The sequence below is a fragment of the Gossypium hirsutum genome, chromosome A07, assembly GCF_007990345.1.
Source record: "Gossypium hirsutum isolate 1008001.06 chromosome A07, Gossypium_hirsutum_v2.1, whole genome shotgun sequence".
Taxonomy (NCBI): Eukaryota; Viridiplantae; Streptophyta; class Magnoliopsida; order Malvales; family Malvaceae; genus Gossypium; species Gossypium hirsutum.
In genome coordinates this window covers 96,230,773-96,253,903 of record NC_053430.1, presented here as the reverse complement: position 1 = coordinate 96,253,903, position 23,131 = coordinate 96,230,773, and the positions used below count along the sequence as shown (strand labels likewise).

General features: G+C 36.1%; 1 protein-coding gene across 1 annotated transcript; it reads left to right on the top strand.

Moving 5' to 3' along the window:
- Positions 1-18,654: 18,654 nt before the first annotated feature.
- On the top strand, positions 18,655-20,935 carry LOC121203777 (uncharacterized). The gene is made up of 5 exons (XM_041074229.1): positions 18,655-18,810; positions 19,018-19,215; positions 19,260-19,756; positions 19,813-20,198; positions 20,313-20,935. The coding sequence occupies exons 1-5, from the start codon at positions 18,655-18,657 to the stop codon at positions 20,933-20,935; spliced, it is 1,860 nt and encodes a 619-aa protein (XP_040930163.1).
- The last annotated feature ends 2,196 nt before the right edge of the window (positions 20,936-23,131 follow it).

Here is a 23,131-nt window from a genome sequence, read left to right as displayed (position 1 = left end):
AATTTTGAGGGTTTTTAGGTATTCTAAAGCCTATAAATAAGCCCTAAAGGAAGAGGAAAGAGAGTCGGATAGGAAGGAAGGAATTTCTCGAAGGAAGCCGATTGATCCATCTCAGAAGCTGGAGTCACCATCAAGAGCGAAGATCTCCCCTCAATTTCCCTTTAGGAGTTTTGGGTTTTCTTTATGTTTTGTATTCATTATTCTTCTGAGATGTTTTCTTTTTTAGTAATGAACTAAATCCCCTAAATACCTAAGGGGAATGAAACCTAAGACGAAACTTGTTATTATTTTCTGAATTGTATGATAAATATTTAACTTGTTCTTAATTATGTGTTCTTAATTCTTGTTTTGATATCCCAGGATACTGATTCAAGATAAGCTCTTATTCAGAGGAGGAATAGACCCTGTCTAAGAGTACATTTGTCATAATTAAGCGGAGTTGTTTGCGCGCCTAGATATAGGGTGACAAGATTTTGGCGGATTAGGGTGAAACCTAATAATGGGATCCATAAATCGAGTTAATGCAACCCTAGGGTGTTAATTAGAGAAAAGTCTCAATTATTCAATCTAGGGATTAGACATTATTTGTCTTGAATAGGGATAATAACATAACTTAGGGATCTCTACGGAACAAGTTGAATGAATAAATCATCTAATTCAGAGCCAGAATAACAAGTATAGTCTAGGTGGATTTTTCCTTAGGTATTGTCTTAATTCAATCATTTTCCAAAAGTAATCCCTCAATTCCATTCTCTGTGAATTCTTAGATTAGTTAATTAGTTACTTAAAAACAAAACCCCCTATTCTTAGGCTAGATAATAAAAAGACAGTCATTACTAGTACTTTTAGTCCCTTTGGGTTCGACAATCCGGTCTTGCTAAAACTATACTACTGTTTGATAGGTACACTTGCCTGCATTGTGATAATAGTTAGTTTCAAGAACGATTAATTATAAATATTTAAAACTTACCTATCACACAAAATTGCACAATCATGGTAATAAGCGTGTATGCTTATCTGTTTCTGTCTAATTGTCTGTTGATGTGTTCATTATTTCTGTGAGATTGAATGCATTCATACACTTGCATAAAGTTTTTTAAGTGCGATTGTAAAGAGAAAGGAGACTATTTCTGATCTGAACTGGCAGTTCTACTGCAACTTATACGTACAGCGATTTATCGCACTGTACCGCATGTGCATCAACTTTGCTGTGCACTATTATCTAATCTGGCAGCTTAAAACTGCAACATGTCTGTACAGCGGATTACTGCATTGCCTTGTACTACAAATACGCCAGCTCTGCTGCGTAGTATTATCTGATTGGCTTAGACCACGTACATGGTGTGTAGGGTTGGATGGGCCTTTCGAGGTTCTATGTGGTGTGTTTTGGTTGGATGAGCTTAAATAGCTCTTATGGGGTGTGATCGGGGGACGTAGAACTATGTTGGCTGGATAGGTGGGTTTTATCACTTGACTACATTTCATCCGCATCTGTCTATGAGTTCTAACTGTAAGATTAGTTTTCTATCTTCTGTTTGTCTAAACATCATTTGTGCTGAGTCTTTTGTTTGAACTTGGTGTGCTCTGATTGTTAAGTTCTGTTGGGACGTTAGTTCCAAGTATACTTTCTAACTCTATGAGTATTTGAAAATCTGTTGCGCGACTGATTTGAATTCTGTAACTCTATCTCTTGTCTTGTTTTCAACTCACATTGAGCTCGAGTAGCTCACCCCCTCTTAGTGTTTCCCCTTTTAGGTACCTTTTTTGAATTCTGATGCTGGGCTCAGTATGCGAAAGTATAGGACAGTCTAAATTATCAGTTTGTATTTCCAGTTTCTATTTGTTATTCAGTTTTTGGACTGTAAGATTTTATAAAACTGTGGTACAAACTTCGTTTAAATTTTTATTCATTTATTTAATTTCGATTTTATAATAAACTTAATTGTAATTTTACTAACTGAATTTAAACGGTTCAATGTTTTGATTTGATGTAATAACTTGTTTTGTAAAAATTTACCTACGATCACTTCGGTGATCAATGTAACATTCGAGATTCGGTCTAAACTTCTAGGCCAGGTCTAGGGTGTCACAGGTCATTTGGTATGGTAGAATATTGGATTAGAGAACTGTCACATCCCAAAAATCGAATTAGAAGAAATTGGGTTAGTGGACCAAGAGATGCCACGCTCTGAATTTCAATTATAAGCTCGTAAAATTATTTCAGGAATTAGCTATTGGCTTAATGACTAAAATAAAATAATGAGACAGTGTAATTGGCTTAGAAACTCAAGTTTGAATCCCTTCCCCTTCAAATTAATTAATTTTTTCTTTTTTTCTCCCACTCTCCTCTATGTGTGCCATCTAACCTAGTTTAACCTAAGTATATATGTTATTTTTCATTAAGTTTTTTAATCTATTCTTTCTAATTTGCCTTCCTTGTCGTCCAACCCTCATTCTCTCTCAAAATCTTCCATTTTTTTCTTTATTTTTCTTCATTGTACCATCCAAACAAGGGTGTTTTTCACCATTGTTGTACCGTCCATCGACTCTCTCAAAATTTGTTATTTTGATCACCATACCCACCCCCACTTTGCTGCCATTAAACCTCCATTGCCACTCTCTCCTCCTTATGTGGTGGTGTCAATTTGCTTCTTTTTTTCTCCTATTTTATTTCCCTTTTGTTGTCAATTTTTGTTGTTGTTTTTTACAACCATCTTACAACTATTTTCAGCCTCTGAAATTGTCTTCTTCTTCTTTTTTCAAAATCCCTTCTTGTGCCAACCCAAATTATCCTCTTTCTTGCTGCCATTTGTGGTGGTGTGTCGCCCTTTTGTGCATCACTTTTGGGCTAATGTATTTTCTATTATTTCTGCACATTTAAAACATTGTTTTCTTCATTTTTCCTCTATTTAAATTATTCCTTAACCTTTCCAATTAGGAGTGTATCCGGTCTCGCTCATTCGACATATCAGATCTAGTTAACGTGAAGCATAAGTGCTCTAAGGCCTTTAATTGATCATTAGTTACTGATTTTTAGTGATATTTTAATTGTAGGTGCTGACCAAAACGTCTCAAATCAACAATGAAGTCAAATCTCGTCTACACTCTCATTTTACATCAAATCAGTGTAACTTCACTTGTCATTTCGAATGTGATAATTCATTATTGTGACATGTAACACCCTAAGCTGTATCTGTCGTCAAAATAGGGTTTTAGAGCATTACCAAAACTTTCAGAACATTTTACAATTAATTTATATAAATTACTATTTATTAATCGAGATTATCCAAAACGTCCCTTAATTAGACCCTCGAGGCCCAATACGAGTATTAGAATCGAGTCGAGACTTATTTTTTAAGGTGCATGGCTAACACGCCCATGTGGTCCAAGGGATATGCCCCTGTGACCTTGGGACACGCCTATGCTAGAAGCCGTGTTCGACCTCGTGTAACTCTCTGACTTGTGCGCACGGCCATACCACATGCCCGTGTGCTAGGCCGTGTGGTTAATTAATTCAATTCAAAATTAGGTGTAGGTTTCACATGGCCAAGACACACACCCGTGTTCACACACGGCTGAGATATACGCCCGTGTCTCTTCTCGTGTGCTCAATTTTGAGCATTCTATTTCTCAAAATTAAGGTGTAGGGGACACACGGCCTAACTACATGCCCATGTACCTGGCCGTGTGTCTGCCCATGTGGACAAAATAAAGCCATTTCCTAGCCTCATTTGTCACCCAAATTTACCATTTTCCTACACTAAAACATACTAAACATATTCCAACCATTTCAAGCATTCAAATTAAACAATTTCCAACATTCATCATGGTATACCATTACTTGCATACATGCTTACAATCTTACCTTGGTTCATTCCATATAATAAACATAATTTGATCAGCTACTTGACATATATTTTGCTACCATAGCATGACATTACAAGTATATCAAACAACCATTACTGGCAATTCCAATGGCTAGATTACAAGCACCATTATCAAGCCACTAATGGTCAAGTTGTCCTATACATGCCATTATACCAAAATGATTCTACCATATGAATACCCAAAAATAACTAGTTGATAGTGTGACGATGCTCCAATGATCTCCAACCTTCGCGAGCTTCCGAGCACTATAAAATAAGGAAAATAAAATAAGTATTACATGCTTAGTAAGTTCGTATAACGGAAACTAAACTTACCGATCCCGTTTATTAAATCTAAGCGTACAATATCATGTTTTCCATCCATTAGCAAAATATGCCTAAACACATGCATTCAATCAAACATGTTAGTCATCAAAATCTTTATATGAATCAAGTAAGCATAGATGAGCTCATCATGCAATATTATTTCAAGTCATTATCATTTCATCTCATAATTCTCATGTCATGTCAAGAGTTTTATGTCAATTGAATCATTGAAATTCCGATGGATGCTCAAGTAGTCCACTTGAGGTGTACGATTCAATAATCCGTCAATTTCTTATTCAATGGTAGTCATTAGGGTACTTAATCAAGGAACACACGCTTGAGCCACATATCGTATAACAGGATTACCAATCCAAGCTAATTTCTTTATATAACGTATGCTCAAAAGAGCTCAATTAGGATTATCAGTCCAAGCTAAACCCTAATCACAACATATACTTGAGAGGTATTATATCAGGATTACCCGTTCGGGCTAAATCCTTTCTATAATGAGGTCAATAAGATTACTCGTCTAAGCTAAATCCCGTCCACAACAAATGCAGGACCTCATCCATTTCGGGAATGCACATATATTCATTAGAATTCAATATTCAATCGGGACTTAACCCTTTTTCACCATTTCAAGCATGTATTAAATTTTCCATTATAGCATTCAACTATTACATTTCAATATAATTCACATTACATAAAACACAACATTCAATTAACATAATTACATGCTCAATTAAGTTAAACGAACTTAGCTTGACACTTGTTCGCGTATAAAATCTACTAATCCGAAACCTTTTCTTTTCCTCGATCTAACCTCGAATTTGTGTTGTCCGGATCTATATAAATAACTTTAATCATCAATTTCATAAATTTTATGCTCGTTGGGACTCAATTTACATCCTAGGAAAAATTACCATTTTACCCCTAACTTTTTCATAAATTCCAATTTCGTCATTAGGCTCGGAAAATGAAACTTGTGCAATTTACTCCCTATTCAAAGCTTAACCAAAACTCCATTACAAAATTTACAGCACATGTATTCATAACAATTCAAAATTTTTCATCAAATTTCACAACTTTACATTTTAGTCCCTAAATCATATTTTTATCAAAATTCACTTTGTAAAAGTTGTTTATCTATCAACAACCTTTCATTTTCTACCATAAATTTCAAATTTTCAGCAAATACATCCATTACCCATTTTCCATACTTTGATAACTTTTCAAATTGATCCCCCAAATAGATAGATTAGACTATCCCGATTCTAAAAATATCAAAATTACTAAAAAAGGGACAATGAAACTTACCCAATCAGGCCTTGAAAGTTTTTTCTTTCTCTCCTAGGGTTTCCATATAATTTTGGGGTTGAAGATGAAAAAATAATAAGATGATATCTTTTATCGTCTTTTTAATTAATTAATTATTTCAATTTCCAATTTAGTCCTTGTCCTTTTTCTAAATTTCCATGGATGAGTCACCAAAAATCTACATTCTTTTCTTTAACGGTCTAATTAGCATATAAGGACATTTAGTTTTGAATTTCATAGCTATTTAATCCTTATAGCTACTAGAATTCAACTTTCGCATTTTATATGATTTAGTCCTTCTCGTAATTAAACACTTAATCGATAAATTTTTCATATCAAATTTTTCACATGACATGGCTATCATAATACGGACCATATAATAAAATAAAAATAAATTTTATTTTTGGGTCGAATTTGTAGTCCTGAAACCACTGTTCTGATTTCACTAAAAATAGGCTATTACATAACACTTCTTTGGCCAAACCTGTAAGGGTGTTTCAAGGTTGGTTTTAACCGTATTATTAACGTGTTAAGCACTATTTTTGGATTTAGGACTTGATTATTTTTTATTTGGGGATTTGTACATGCATGGATCATTAAAACTTAATAATCGGTAATTACATATTATCTAGCTTAAGTAAAACTGTCGTTATTCATCAATTTCTACTGCATTACAAAAATTCAGTTTTTGTAAAACAAAATGTTAACTCAATTAGTTTTTCTAAAATTTCACAAATAATAATAAAATGATGACCATACTAATGGTTTTCTAAAATATCATTATTGACAATAAAATGAATCCGAAGTACATACGACTTAACAAACATATGTTTTTAATCTAAATTGAAGCAACCACAACAATGGTTTTTCCTAAAATTAGTCAGATTAGGGTTTTAAGAGATTAGTTATTTTACTTAGCCATTTTTGTGGCTAATGCAGCCTTCTCAATCTGGTCATAACGTCTAAGCCTGGTTAGGGAGGTTACATGATCCATTGTTGCCAGGTCACTCAGAATGGTATATGAATTTAGATAGCAAAAGTTATTATTGTCGGGCCACCCGTGATGACAAGAATAGTATAAGAAGTTATGAAATGTTGATGAATTGGTATATTGTGCTTATATGTGTGTTATGATAGATAAGGTGTGTAAACTGCTATATGAATCAGTTGAAAACAAGTCCTGGGGACCGAGCGAATATGAATGAGTCGATAGATTCTAGAAAGCGATTAGATGGTGGGTTATACGATATAGAAATAGTAATGAAAGTAGAATAGAATGTATTAAAATTTAAAATGGTTTAAAGATAGGTAGTTGATAGATTACTTGAATTGATTTTACTATTGATATTATATACATTTTGACAATTAATTGATGCATATGTTATTTTATTCTAATTCATGGAATTACCACGGAGTGGTTTCGCTCAGCATATAGTTTGTTTTTTTTGTGCATAGGTTTAGTAGATTCTTAAGAGTGTGATAAGTAGATCCAACATCCAGGAGGCGATCCTCGACTCAGCAAAGTTCGTATAGTTTCATTTTGTTTTAAGTATGGCATATACCTAAGTTGAGTCGATTTACAGTCAAATTGATGATTTTGTTGTATAAAGGCTTGAATAGGTAGCTTGAAAATGGTTAAATGATAGAGATACATATGTGATTTGGCTTTTATAATTGGTTGTATGAAAGTTGGTTATTTTGGTAACTTATGTATGAATGTATGTATAACAACTTGATTAATATATGGTAGATGATATTGTTGTTTAACTAATATATGTGTTTAGGTTGTTTAAAGACATAAGTGATGAAATATTCTAGGGTGGAACATTTGTAAATAGTATGATTTGGTGAAGCTTAATTGAAAAGAATTATTTTTTTTAGGTGTAACTCGTTGGAGCTAATTGGTATATTAAGAATCAGTATGTCACATTGTAATGCCAAGAAAGTGTTGTTGCAACGAGATTAGGCTACCATGCCACGATAAGATGTAAAGCATGGATTGTTGCAACAAGGAATCAAGTTATTATATGGCATCGCGACGAGGAACCCCTGACGTCGACCTATAGTTTTGTAAATATTACAATTTAGTCCTAATTTGACCTCGGGTTAGCATTAAAGCTTTCGTAAGCTCATATAAGACCCCAAAATGAATATTTATAATTTTATATAACTATTTTACTCATATTTGAATATTTAATTTTGTAAATCAAATTGTGATTTGTTTGTAGTTTCTTCGATAACAAATGTGACACCTTGCAACTCAGACACGATAATCGAGTCAAATATTGGGTGTTACAAGTAAAAACTATTTATCATGGATACTTGATGTTGAAATCCATCTACATGATAAAGGTTTTGGAAAGACAATTGTACAAGGAAATCAGGAATTTAACCAAGACAAAGCCAAAACTATTATTTTCCTCCACCATCATCTTAATGAAGGGTTGAAAGCAGAGTATCTCATCATAAAAGATCCACTTGAATTGTGGAATAACATGGAAGAAAGATACAAGGATAAAAAAATAGTAATCCTTCCTAGAGCTCATTATGATTGTATGCACATCAAATTGAAAGATTTTTAAACAATATATCACTTATGATGTATTTTCCTTTATGAATAAAATGAATTTCCCCAAGTCTTTGGTTGATCCAAAGATCAGGAATGAAGATATGTCTCACAGACTGTGTTACAACACATACAATACTTAAAGATAGGAAATATGTTTCTCAATTAATAGCAAGTGATGCAAATGTCAATACCATATCTCGTAGTGCAAATCTAATCGAAGGCTTGAGAATAGCTACAATATTATTACCCCGATGTATACTAATTTTCATTGTCACAACCCGGTCTTCAAGTCTTCTTTCAGAACCTAATGCCCTTTACGACAGGCGCTAACCGCTTTCTACTAGCTAAAGCAGCTCGGCTCGAACCCTTCTCATGGGATCGGCTTACCTCACTTTCAAGCATCCACTGTCTCAAATAAATTTATGAAGCTTTAAAGATATTTGCCGAAATGGATATCATATTGAGACTACAAGTAAGAAAAAGATTGAGTGTCTAAAAATCATAACAAATGTATTTGGAAAGAAATATATCTTGGAAAAGTTACCTTCCTTTTCTTCTGGTTTATATAATACAACTATTAGTACAATTGAAACACATGCTACAATAAACCAAAAGTTTATAGAGCCAAGTCCATTTACTAGTTGGCATAATCAATTAGGCCATCTTGGATCATTGATGGTACAAAAGATCATTGAGAATTCACATGGTCATCCATTGAAAAACCAAAAGATTCCCCAATCTAAAGAATTCTCATGCATTGCCTGCTCTCAAGGTAAATTAATTACTAGACCATTACCGATTAAAATTGGGTTAGAATCACCCATATTTCTAGAACGCATACAAGTAATATATGTGGGCCTATTCACCCACCATGTAGGCCATTTAAGTAATTCATTATTTAGATAGAGGCATACAAGATGATCACATGTGTGTTTATTATCAAATTGTAACCTAGCATTTACGAGATTACTTGTAAAAGTAATTAAAGTAAGAGTACAATTTCAAGATTATACAATTAAGACAATTTGTCTTGATAATGTTGGTGAGTTTATGTCGTAGGCTTTCAATAGCTATTGTATGTCAATTGGAATAACAATTGAAAGTTTTGTTTCTCACATTCATACATAAAATGATTTAGCAAAATCTTTTATTAAGCGTCTTTAGTTAATTGCTAGACTGTTACTTATGAGAACAAAACTTCCTATTTCAATATGGGGATATGTTGTTTTACATGCTACAACACTTGCACGCATCAGGCCAACAAGTTACTATTCATTCTCCCTATTACAATTGTATTTTGGCCAGGAGCCGAACATTTCCCATCTTAGGATATTTGGATGTGCAGTATATGTCCCAATTGCTCCACCACAACTCTCAAAGATGGATCCTCAAAGAAGGTTGAGAATATATGTTGGTTATGAATCCCTTTTTATAATTAAATACCTTGAACCAATGACAGGATTTATAACATAATTTGTCAATTTTCATTTTGATGAAATAATTTTCCCAACATTAACGAGAAACTATAAATACTTTATATATACTTTAAATACATTTATTGCCACCACCGATAAGCTTTGTCCCTCAGCAATGACACAACACCCTTAAGTTTCTACTTTGGAGTGCAGTCCATATCCTCTAAAATTCTCTCTGTAGTTTCCATCCAGTATTAAGCCATTATAGGGCTTGTTCCAGCAATACCCCTAAACAACTTGGCCCTATTAGATCAAAGCCTCTTAGTAACGGCCCCACGATTTTAAGTTCCGATTTAGGCCTCAGTGACCCTCTATAAAACCTTTTGCATTTCCTAGGACACAACATCATCCCTAGTTCCCTGACTATCGCCTTTCAGTGGTAGGCACTTTAGCAGTCTCATTAGTCTCTAGGTCAGGCATACGTTCCAGAGAAGATGACTCAGCTTTAGTGTAACACGCCAAAAATTTGAATGTTTGATTTTTGAATTCTATTGTAATTGAGTCTATGTATCTGTGGTTTTATGCTTTGTTTATATGGTTGGGATCAAGAATTCGAGTCGCATCTTTAGGAATTTTGTTATTTTAATTTAAGATAACATTTATCCTTGAATGACATATTTAAGTTTAATTCAGTGTAAACCTATGTCAAGAATGAGTCTGCTGGTTCAATGGTTAAGCTTTTGTATTCTGTTTGGTCCTATATTCGAGTCACGAAGTATACGAAAGGGAACATTTTTGCTAAATGCTAGGAATCTGAGTGGAAGTTAATTAATAATTAGCGTTAGTTCTTTTTCTTCTTCTTCCATATTTTCCTCTTCTCTCTTTTCTTTCTTTTTTTTTCTTTATTTTCTGGTTCTTTTTCTTTCCTCTTTATTTTGATCACTATCGTAAATAATACGAGACTAGTTGAAGTTATGCTATTAGTTTTCTCTGTTGGAAGGTTATTAAGCAAGTTTCACTGTCAATTCGTCTATTTCGCGGTCTTTCCTTTTATTCTTCGTAGCATACTCTGAATTAGTTTCAAGTGTATTTTGTGAATCTCTAATAGTCAATCATTTGGTTTCCCTATTAGGTAAGGATATCAGAAGTAGCGAACCTCAACACGTCAATTCGAGTAATCATCGTTGATCTTTCAGTAAGTATTGTTTTCGTTGAAGGTTTCGTGTCAAAACTTTCGACATAGGTATTTTGAGTATAATTGTGCATTGCTGTTGATAAAGTTGGTTAATTGAGTTATTGAATGGTCATTTTAGGCTTCAAAACTCCTTTAAATTCTTACTGCTTTTAAATCATTTTAAATGCATACCAAAAGCTGAGTTTTTGTGAATTTCGAAAAAATGTGACTGTCGACACCACACGACCATGTGTCAAGCCGTGTGGTCAATCGTGTGAGCTACATGGCTGTGTGTCAGGCCATGCGTTAAGCCATGTAACATACTATTTACCAAATATGAGCCACACGGACAAGAGATATGGGCATGTGCTCAAGCCGTGTGTGGGCATGTTAGTGCAAGGTTCACACAAGCCAGAGACACAATCGTGTTTCTAGGTCGTGTGACTCACTATTTGTGATATAGAGATCATATGGGCTAGAGACACGAACGTGTGTCTAGGCCTCTAGCACGGACGTGTGTCTAGGCCGTGTGACTCACTATTTGTGATTTAAGACCACACGGACATGTGCCAGGCTATATGGAATCACACAAGCATATGGGTCAGGTTTAGAATTCATCTTTGGGGCCGTAAGCATTGTTAACTGGAATGTAGGGCATCTATAGTGTATATGCATTATCTGGATTAGACCGTATGACTACTATCTGACAATCTCAGATTGAAATTCTGATTATACAAAACTTTACTAAAATTGAATGACTGTGCATACATTTTTGACATTTGTAATCTGCTTTTGCATTGGGTGGGAATCATGTAAAGAAGGAAGTGATCTGTTCCAATTCAGTGGCTAAGCCACAACTTATATATGAATCTGGCATTTATTCACCTGTTGATCTAACAGCTAAGCTACGAATATTCTGGAAAATGTCGTATTGAGACTGAGCGATGTGTAGGGCTGGATAGACATTCAATACCCTAAATGGTGTATTGGGATAGTCGAAGATGATGTGTAGTGGATGAGGGTAGGAATAACTGCATCTATTTATGATCTGTTCTATATCTAAACTGGAATTATTCTATCATATAACTGATACATTAAATCTGTACCGAATGTTTTCTAATTCTGATTGGAACTTGAGATTTGAGAACTATTTTTATAGTCGTGTTTTAGTTAAATCTATTTATATTATGCACTGGGTTCACAACTCATTTCATTGTTGATTAAATTTCAGATGGTTCACAGACTTGAACGGGTTGGTGTTGTAGAAGCTCGGTCAATCCACTTTATCTTCCTTTTATTTATACTATTAGTAATTTTAGTTTTCTCTAGTAATATGTGTAATAGCCCATTTTTGCCCAGGCCTTAAAACCAAAAATAAATAAATAAATGTTTATTTATTACAGTCCATGTACAAAACCCAAAATTACATTTTAGCCCAACCGAATACTAAACCCAAACCCAAACAGACTGGTCACAACCCAATACTATAGCCTACTAACCCATTAACCCGTAACCCAGCTAAACTACCCTATACCCTTTACACCCTACCCCTGATACTCTAAACCCAAGACTTACTCGGCCCAATTGGCCCAACCTGTCTTCAGCTTCAGGGAACCCTAGTTAGGGTTTGCGCCGCAATCAGACCAAGAGTCATGCCCCTTCAACTCATGTCCGTTCATCTCGCAGCGACCCAAATCAGTGCCGTGATTCTCGGGCTTCGAACCATGCTGTGGTCTACGGCCGAATCAACGCCGGTGGTCTACTTTCTTCGATTACCTGCAAAAGAAAGAAAGAAACAGCAGCAAACAAACAAAACAAATATGGAAAGAAATAAAAGATTTCTTCCCAAAATGTAACAGAAACAGTGGCTATAAAAGCCTCATTTGTAACCTATAAACGCACGGTTTTTTTGACAAAAGAAGATATAAAAAAAATCAAAGAGTTAACTGAAAAACAGAGGTGATACTTTTAATTTTCTTTTCATTATTTGTGTTCTTCTTTGATACAGCATATAGCAAAAATACATTATAAAGATAGTAAAGAAGTTACCCTTTCGATTCGTTGCGAAAAAACAGAACTTCGAAAGCCCTAACCGCCAGGCACGGTGGCTTAGGCGGTGGCGCGTGAAGCGCGTGTGGCCGAAGGTGGTGGAGCTCCGGGACGAGCCAGGACGGCCACTGACCAGAGCTCTGAGAGAATTTTAAAGCTCTCTCTCTCTCTCTTTTATTTTTTTGAATGATTAAAGTGAAGGTTTAAAGTTTTTTTTTACTTTTATAACATCAGTAAAACGACACCGTTTTATCTTAATTCAATAAGCCTAAAACGACGTTGTTTCGAGGCAAGGATCCGCGTGTTGACCCGATTATCCGGGGAGGATCCGCGTGTTTTTATAAAGTGGGATAATATCCCAATTGGTCCTTCTCCATTTTTAGTTTTTTTAATTAAATTTATTTCATTTTTTAAATTAGCCTTATAATTTTATTTAAATTTAATTTTAGCCCTTTCTTTATTATTTCAAATTTTGTTATTTTTTATATAACTTATTTATTTTAAAAACTATACATATATTATTATTAAAAATACTATTTATATATTTATATTAAAAATTTTATTTATCATATTACTTTCCTATATATATTTATATAACATTTATTATATTTTTTATTTTTATTATATATTACTTATTATATTATTTTTATTCTATATTATGTATATCGTATATTATCTATTATATTATTTATGTTTTATATTATTCATTATATTGTTTATAATTTTAAAATTTGTAAATTATTATTATTAAATTATATTTTTAACTCATATTATATATATATTTCATTATTAATTATTTATTTATTTATTATGTGTTATTTCATTTTAAACTGATATTTTTATATATTATATAATTATTTTATTATAAATATAAATTCTTCTACATACTTTTTATTTTACATATTATTTTTTTAAACCAATATTTTTATTTTATTTTATATAATTATTATTCTTTTATAATTTTTGTTATTATATATTATATATTGTATATTAAATACTATTTTAAAATTATTATTAAATATCATATTTTTATTTGTATTATATGTATATTTTGTTAACAATTACTCACTTTATTTTATATTTTTATATATACTAATTCTTTTATATATTTTTATATTGTATATATCATTTATGTATTAAATGTTATTTTATAATTATTATTTGATGTTGTATTTTATGAACATAGATATTATATTACTTTTTTTTGTTTAAAAATTAAATTGTATATCATGCATCATTTTTTAAATTAATTATTACTTTGTATGTTTGTATGTTTTGCTTATTCATCTTTAATATATGCTATGTATATCTTTATACGTATGTGGTTAAGATTTGCTATATTTATTATTTTTTAATATGTACGTATCTAATGTATGATCTTTATATTATTGCTATCATATTGTTTAAATGCATGTTTTATTTACCGGTAGCGATAATATGTTATCATGCATGATTTATAATGTAATATGATTCCTCATGCATCAATTTAAAAACGAGATTCCAAGTTTTCAAAAAAATAAAAAGGCAATGTTTGGTATTTGGAAGCTTCGAGAAGAGTAGTGCCCTAACTTACTGGGTTGCAACTTTTCTCATTGATTTTGATAATCTAGCACCCTTCTAAGTATTTTTGAAATTTTCAAAATACAAATAACTATTTTGGAATTTCAAAACATGGTGTCCTAACTTACTGGATATGATGTTTTGTAGTTTCGAAATAGAAATTTTCAAAAGACAAGCTTAGCTTCAAAAGTTTTAAAATATTACTTCCTAACTTACTGGATGTGATATTTTGACTTGTTTAAAATAAGCGAACCTAAATTTTTCAAATCAAAACATTCTAAATAAAAGAGGATTGTATCTTAAAACTTCCAAAATTCCGACATTAAAGACACTTGATAATCAATTAGGTACCAATTTTTGGGCGTTACGAGGGTGCTAATCCTTCCTCGTTTGTAACCGACTCCCGAACCCATTTTCTTGATCTCGTAGACCAAAACTAATGATTTTAAACAAAACGATTTATTGGTGATCCAATCACACCTAAAAAGATTGGTGGCGACTCCTGTTTTCATTTTTCTTAAAGTCGATTCCCATTTTCCAAAACTCGATTTAAAAATGATCTCGACAACTTGGCGACTCCACTGGGGACTAATAAGAGAGTTAAGCCGTGTAATTGATTATCTCTTATCTTAATGTCGGAAATTAAAAATTTTAAAATTTAATCCTCTTTGCATTACATGTGTTTGTATTATTGCATGTGTTGCTATATTCTGATACGCATTGCATTTGCATGACCGTTGTGGTCACACCCTTAAGTGGGAGTGAAAAGCTAAGCCTTCGTGAGGTTTTCGCCTCCGTGCAAGATAGTGGATCACTTTCAGTATACATCCGTGCCTATGGTTTCGTTAGATTTTTATCTCCGTGTAGCCATAGGGACATGTATTCCCCTGAACTGAACTCGATTCAAATGAGCCTATAATGGGTGAGGATCGAGGAATCTGCTGGTTCAGGTACCTCAAACTTTAGAAACAAACCACATATAGAAAAACCGTAAGAGCTCAATATAGATAGAATTATAATTAGGTTATCTTTGTGTTTATTAATATCATGTGATACTGACTGTTTCTTTTTTTCATTGCATGTCATTTTGCATTTAAAAGGTATCGATTCATGGTCAGTTTCTAAGTTAGAAAGTTTTATTATGGAGAACGGACTTCTTGATAGAGTGGAGGGCAACGCTAACGTCCATAAATGGTCAGAGCAAACTTAGCTAGGAAAAGGGGATAGCATAACTGCGGGATATGTGTCGGAGCTGTCAGACTACACTCGCACCAGTGTTACACAGAATAATCTGCAGGAGCTTAAGGCGATTTGGGATCAGTGAGGCAATGAGACCAAGCAATCATTCTATGGTAAGTACGGAGATTTGCCCTATTTGTTTGATATTCAGGTTGATGAGAACTTGTTTCAAGCTCTCGCTCAGTTCTGGAACCCAGCATACAGTTGTTTTACCTTTGGGGAGGTAGATTTAGTGCCTACTGTGGAGTAGTACACAGCGTTACTTCGGTGTCCTAGATTTCAGTATGATAGGATTTATTCTCGAGTTGCTTGTGTCCCAACCTTTGGTAAGAAGTTGATGACTATTACGGAGATGAGCGAGCAGTGGATCATGGCTAGAATTAAGGAAAAGGGTGAGAGTAAGTGCATCTCGTGGGGAGCTTTGAAAGATCTGATCCAGACACATCCAGACGAGGTGAAGAGGGTAGACATTTTTTCCTTAAGCTTATACGGATTGATGGTTTTCCCCAAGGTCTTGGGATATGTGGACGAGGCGACCACGGATCTCTTCCATCGACTTAGCAAACAGGTCACTTCTGTTCTTGCGATTTTGGCGGAGACATCCAGGTCCTTGAATGCTTGTAGAAGGGCCAGTGCGGGCAGGTTTGTTGGTTGTGCTCAGTTACTTTTAGCTTGGTTCTACAGTCACTTCCGATTGATAGATAAGGTGGTTTGTCAGGTCTTCTTCGAGGGTTGCTCTCTGTTGAAGGACATAGCAGCTTCAACTAGGAAAGTTGATATTCCTGAAAAAAATTGGATAGCACTACTTCAGAATCTGCAATCAAAGGACGTAGAGTGGAGGGCTCCATAGATGATTCCTGGTGAGATCCTTTACCGATGCGGCAGTTTTGATTGGGTCCCTCTGTTGGGTATTTAAGGTGCTATTGGTTATGCCCCTTTGTTGGTGTTGAGGAAGTATGGATTGAGGCAGTTCGTACCAGCAACTCATGGACTGGCTCAAAGTGAGTTCTTGTATAGAAGAGCTGATTACAAGAAGAAGGTTAGTGAGATCTCTAGTGCTTAGAACCAGACTTGTAAATTGAAAGGAGTAGCCATTAACCCTACTACGACCCCTGAGTACATTGAGTGGAAGAGTAGAAGGATTAATGACAATATCCCTAGGCCAAGCATGGAAGAAGCTCGACCGATGGAGGAATACTTACAAGTGATGCCATCGGAATTAGAGATCATGAAGTAAGAGTTCGAGGGAAAAAAATTAGAGCTCGAAAAGGAGATAGCAAAGGTCGAAGAAGAAAAGATGTACTTGAGCCTAGACCTCGACGTTCAAAAGATGGAGGTCGAGAAAGAGAGGAAAGAAAAAAGGAAGATCGATGAGGACCGAGACGATTTAAAGGAGCACTACAAAAGGGCACAAGTAGCTTTGAAGAGAGCAGGACTAGGAAGGTTTTCAGATCAAGGGCAGAAGAAGGTTCAAAAGGAAAAACCTAAAGCCGAATATTGGGAGAAGAAGTTCCACGAGATGCAATCGCAGAATTTGACCTTAGAAAAAGAAAATCAAGGTTTAAAGACTAAAGTAATTGAGCTCGGGCGATCCCTTCATCTGCATCGAAGTCGTGATTCTATAGTTGAGGTAAAAAAATTAAATGGCAAAGTTGAGGAGTTGGAATCAGCATTGCAGGATAGCAAGCTCTTAATCGAGCAGCTTGGGGTACGAGAAGATCATTTGAAGGGAGAGCTTCATCAGCCTAGAGGACAGGTCAGACAAAGGGATCACGTCATTGGAGAAGCTGTAGCCCAGATTCGAGAGGTTGCTGAACACGTGCAAGACTTGGCAATATTAGCTGATGTATTGAGTTTAATGTATGAGTCATCGTCGGATAAAGGACGAGAGTTAGCCCTTTTATTAGATAGAGTTAAAACTTTGGGCATTAAGGCGAAAGCATATTATTTTTCTAAATAAATTTTTCTAAATGAGATTGAATCAGAATCGATGTACTTTTTGCATTCATGCATTTGCATCTCATAGCATTTCATTGCATCGTTTGCATTCAAAGTTATAGAAAGACCCTAATTAGTTAAAATCACCACAGAAGTAGAAAAGAAAATCTGGAAACCACGCATCAATACGGAACTCGTGTAAAATCTAGGAATATGGATCAAAGGTTTGAACAGCTACAAAAGGACATGCAGGACCAATTGCAAGAGTAATTGGCCAAGATGCAAAATGACATGAGGGAGCAAATGTTAGAGGCTCAGAGGAATATGATGACTGAGATGGCTCAGTTGCTAAGGGCCACTAATAAGGGAAAAGCCCCTATGGCAATTACTGGTGAGGAGGAAGAGGATTATCCTCTAGGCTTTACTCCACCCCACGGACCTACACAAACCGAGGCACCTCCTAGGAGGCCATCTTTCACTATGAGGCCTCAACATGGACCGGTTGATGCTAGGATCCACATGAATAATCCAACTGGTTCGAAATTCAATTTGGGTGACAACCCTACCAATCCTCTCATTCCTAACTTGGATGTGGCTGAAAAGGAGGATTTGAGAGGCGAAGCTACAAAACAGTTAGAAGAACATTGTAGATGGTTAGAGGAGAAATTTAAGGCTCTAGAGAGTGCTGATGGGTATCATGGAGTTGATGCCAAAGACTTGAGTTTGGTCCCAGACTTGGTGCTTCCCCATAAATTCAAAATGTCGGAGTTTGAAAAGTACAACGGGTCTACTTGTCCAGAGGCCCACATTACGATGTTCTGTAGGAGGATGACCGGATATGTGAACAATGATCAACTATTAATTCATTATTTCCAAGATAGCTTAGTGGGAGCAGCAGCCAGGTGGTATAATCAGTTGAGCCGGGCCAGAATAAATTCATGGAGGGATCTTGCACAAGCCTTCATGCAACAGTGCAATCATGTGACTGACATGACGCCTGATAGGATCATGCTGTAAAACATGAAGAAAAAGCCTAATGAGAATTTTAGGCAATATGCTCAAAGATGGAGAGAGGTTGCCATGCAAGTTCAACCACCATTGTTGGAGAAGAAGATCACAATGTTGTTCATCAACACTCTGAAGGATCCATTCATTACTCACATGATTGGAAGCACTACCAAAATTTTTGCGGACATAGTCATGGCGGGAGAGATGATTGAGAATGCCATAAGAGGTGGCAAAATTGAGGGAGAAGCGGCCAAAAGATCGGCCCCAAGGAGAAAAAACAATGAGGTGAACAACACAAGTAGCTTCAACTCGAAGGTAGTAACAGTTGGTCAACCCAAAGTAGCTGTGGTTAGGTAACAGGGTTCTCAAACGCAGGAATCGGGCACAAGGCACGAGAGGATGCAATTCACACATATCCCTGTGACGTATCGTGAGCTTTATCAAAGCTTATATGATGTACATGCTATTGCTCCTTTCCACTTGAAACCATTACAGCCTCCATACCCTAAATGGTATGATGCAAATGCCAGATGCGAGTACCATGCTGGAATATAGGGCCACTCAATTGAAAATTGTACTGGATTCAAGAAGGCCGTGGAGAGGTTGATCAAGATGGGGCTTGTGAAATTTGATAGTACCCCAAATACTAAAAACTCTTTGTCGAATCATGACAATCAAGGAGTGAATGCCATTGGCGAAGCTAGTAAAAGAAGGATGAAGGAAAATGTTGCTGAGGTGAGGATGCCTATGAAGGTGATTTAGGAGGAGATGATGAAGAGAGGGATGATAACCTCTAGAAAGAAAGAGAAAAAACGGAGAACTACTGTGAGTTCCATGGAGAAGAGGGTCATGAGACCCAAAATTGTGAAGAATTCAGCGCCTTGGTACAAGGCTTTATAGATAATAAAGAGCTACAAATTTTTGAAGGTAGCTCTTACAAAAGAGAAATAAGTGTGCTGGAAGGTGAGCAAAAAAGAACCAGCCAGCCAAGGATCATCATCTCCCTACCAGGGAATAACGAAGTGGGGACACCAGTAGTACCCAAGGTCATTATCCATAAACCTACTCCTTTCCCTTACAAGGATAGCAAGAGAATACCATGGAATTATGACTGTAGTGTGACAATGCCGGAGGAAGAAAATATAGCTAGTGCATCTAAAGACATGCAGGTGGAAGGTTGCCACACGCGGAGTGGGAAGCGTTATGATACGGGGGCGTCAGAGTGGAGCCCACAAAAACAAAAGGTGTCGAGGTTAAGAAGGAGAAAGAGACCGAAGTACCCATCAATGAGCCAGTAAAGGAGGAGGAGACTAAGGAATTTCTAAAGTTCCTTAAACATAGCGAGTATAGCGTGGTCGAGCAGTTGCGTAAGCAGCCGGCTCGTATATCAGTATTGGCTCTACTTTTGAGTTCTGAGGCGTATAGGGAAGCATTGATGAAGGTGCTTAACGAAACATATGTCACCCATGACATATCCGTTAATAAGCTGGACCGATTGGTGAACAACATTAGCGCGGATAATTTCATCTACTTTAATGATGATGAAATCCCACCGGGGGGCAGAGGGTCAACTAAGGCCTTGCATATTACCACTCGATGCAAGGGGTACATACTCTCAAGCATACTCGATGATAATAGATCAGCTTTGAATGTTCTACCATTGTCTACATTAAACAGATTACCCATTGACGATTCTCACATGAAGACATGTCAGAATGTAGTAAGAGCCTTCGACGGTACAGAAAGGAAGGTGATGGGAAGAATTGACATTCCCTTGGAAATTGGGCCGAACATGTATGAAGTAGACTTCTTGGTAATGGATATCAAGCCTTCCTACAATTGCTTATTAGGCAGGCCATGGATACACTCAGCGGGAGCGGTGCCCTCGCCGTTGCACCAAAAATTGAAATTAGTGACCGATGAACGGTTAATAACCATCAATACGGAGGAGGACATTATAGCCGCAGTCACTAGCAAAGCCCCTTATGTCGAGACGAACGAAGAGTCTATTGAGTGCTCCTTCCGCTATTTAGAATTTGTGAATACGACTTTCATTTTGGAGGGAAGCAAGCTATTGGTGCCAAAGATAGCAAAAGCTACGAGGATGGCTCTACGAGTGATGGCGAGAAAGGGAGCCTTACCAGGAAGAGGTTTAGAAGAGTATCTGCAAGGAGGGACTCAGATCCCAAAGTTGATTGAGAAGAAAGACCGCTTTGGTTTGGGCTTCAAGCCAGACTATAAGCAAAGAAGGAAAGACATCGAGAAGCGCCAAGAAAGGAGAAGGACGCTTTTAGATGGAAGAGAAGTGGGGTGGGAATCGATGACATTCCCTCCTATATTCAAAACCTTCATATCAAGAGGATTACTTGTAGAGGAGAGTCATCAGATTAATGCTGCACACGACAAAGGATCGGAGCAAAGGAACCTTGAGGGCATTCGCCCTTACGAATCAGAAAGCTCTTTGAACAACTAGACTGCGGAGGAACTTCCTGTAGTCTTTAGGAATTCTTCAGAGTAATTCTCGAAACATTCTTATTACTCTAGAGCCTAGGAGTAATAGGATTACAATTTTGAAAATAGGCTTACGTTTATCTATTATTATTTAAATAAAACATAACTTTTATCAATTTCAATGAGTATTGTTTCATTTTTATCAACCAATATTCCGTTAAAATTTTAATTCTTATTCTTTCATTCATGATACATAAATAATCATTCTTCAATTCATTCATTCTTTGTATATTCTTTATACTTTACAGGCCCCTGGATATCAATGACATGAGCATTGATATTACAAATCCTGATTTCTCTCGCGAGCAAGACATGTGTTTAGAGGAATCTCAGGATTTTGAAGATGTCCAGGATTGTGATGTGTCTCCGGATCTGTTGAGAATGGTAAAACAGGAGGAGAAACAAATTATGCCCCATGAAAAAGAGGCAATAGAGAATGTAGCCCTTGAGAAAGGGAAAGATGTGAAAATTGAGACACTTATTGCTAAAGACACAAGGCAAGGACTGATCGAGTTGCTACGTGAATTCAAGGATATCTTCGCATGGTCCTATCAGGATATGCCAGGGTTAAATACCGATATTGTGGTGCATCATCTTCCAATAAGACAGGATTGTAAGCCAGTCCAACAGAAGTTGCGGAGAATGAGGCCAGATATTGTTCTGAAAATAAAAGACGAAGTTAAGAAGCAGTTCGATGCGGGTTTCTTACAAGAGGTAAAGTACTCAGAATGGGTAGCTAACATTGTACCTGTTCCTAAGAAAGATGGGAAGGTACGAATGTGCGTTGATTACCGAGATCAGAACAAAGCTAGCCCAAAGTACAATTTTCCTTTGCCACACATTGATACTTTAGTAGACAACATGGCAGGATATTCGTTGTTCTCTTTCATGGATGGTTTCTCGGGGTACAATCAGATAAAGATGCATCCAGAGGACATCGATAAAACTACCTTCATAACCTTGTGGGGTACCTTTTGCTACAAAGTGATGCCGTTTGAGTTGAAGAATGCGGGGGCAACATACCAGCGGGCCATGGTGAACTTGTTTCACGATATGATGAATAAGGATATTGAGGTGTATGTGGATGATATGATTGCCAAGTCGCGTACAGAAAAAGAGCACATTGAGGTCTTGAAAAGATTGTTCTTGAGATTGAGAAAGTTTCAGTTGAAACTCAATCCAGCAAAGTGTACCTTTGGAGCTAGATCGGGAAAGTTATTAGGCTTCATAGTCAGTAAAAAGGGAACTGAAGTTGACTCAGACAAGGTCAGAGCCATACGAGAATTACCTCCACCACAAACTCAGAAGGAAGTTCGAGGATTTCTAGGAAGACTGAATTACATTGCCCGGTTTATTTCACAAGTAACTGAGAAGTGTGATCCCATCTTTCGCCTCCTTAGAAAGCACAATCAAGGCACTTAGGATGAGAAATGCCAGAATACTTTTGAAAAGGTCAAACAGTACTTGTTGAATGCTCCGGTGTTATCTCCGCCCAGTCCAGATAGACCACTAATACTGTACTTATCAGTATTCAGCAATTCCATGGGATGTGTGCTTGGCCAGCATGATGAGTCAGGAAGAAAGGAGAAGGCGATATATTACCTCAGTAAGAAATTCACCGAATGTGAAATGAGATACTCGCCTATCGAAAAATTGTGTTGCGTTCTGATTTGAACAACACGGAGGTTAAGACAGTACATGCTATATCATACTACTTGGCTTATTTCAAAACATGACCCTTTGAAGTATATGATGGAGTCAACAGCGTTGAATGGGAGAATGACGAGATGGCAAATTCTGCTTTCAGAGTTTGACATAGTCTATGTGAGTTAGAAGGCTATAAAAGGAAGTGCGATAGCAGAATTTCTAGCTAGTAGAGCTCTAGAAGACTACGAGCCATTGAATTTTGATTTCCCAAATGAGGAGTTGATGTGTGTAGCAGCTACAGAAGATCATCCTTGGAAGTTGAGCTTTGATGGGGCATCCAATACAGTGGGAAATGGAATTGGGGCAGTTTTGGAATCCCCGAATGACGATTATTATCCATTCACGTGCAAGTTAGATTTTGATTGCACAAATAATATGGCCGAGTATGAAGCATGCATCATGGGACTCCAAGCAGCAATAGCACGAGGAATAAGAACCTTGGAAGTATATG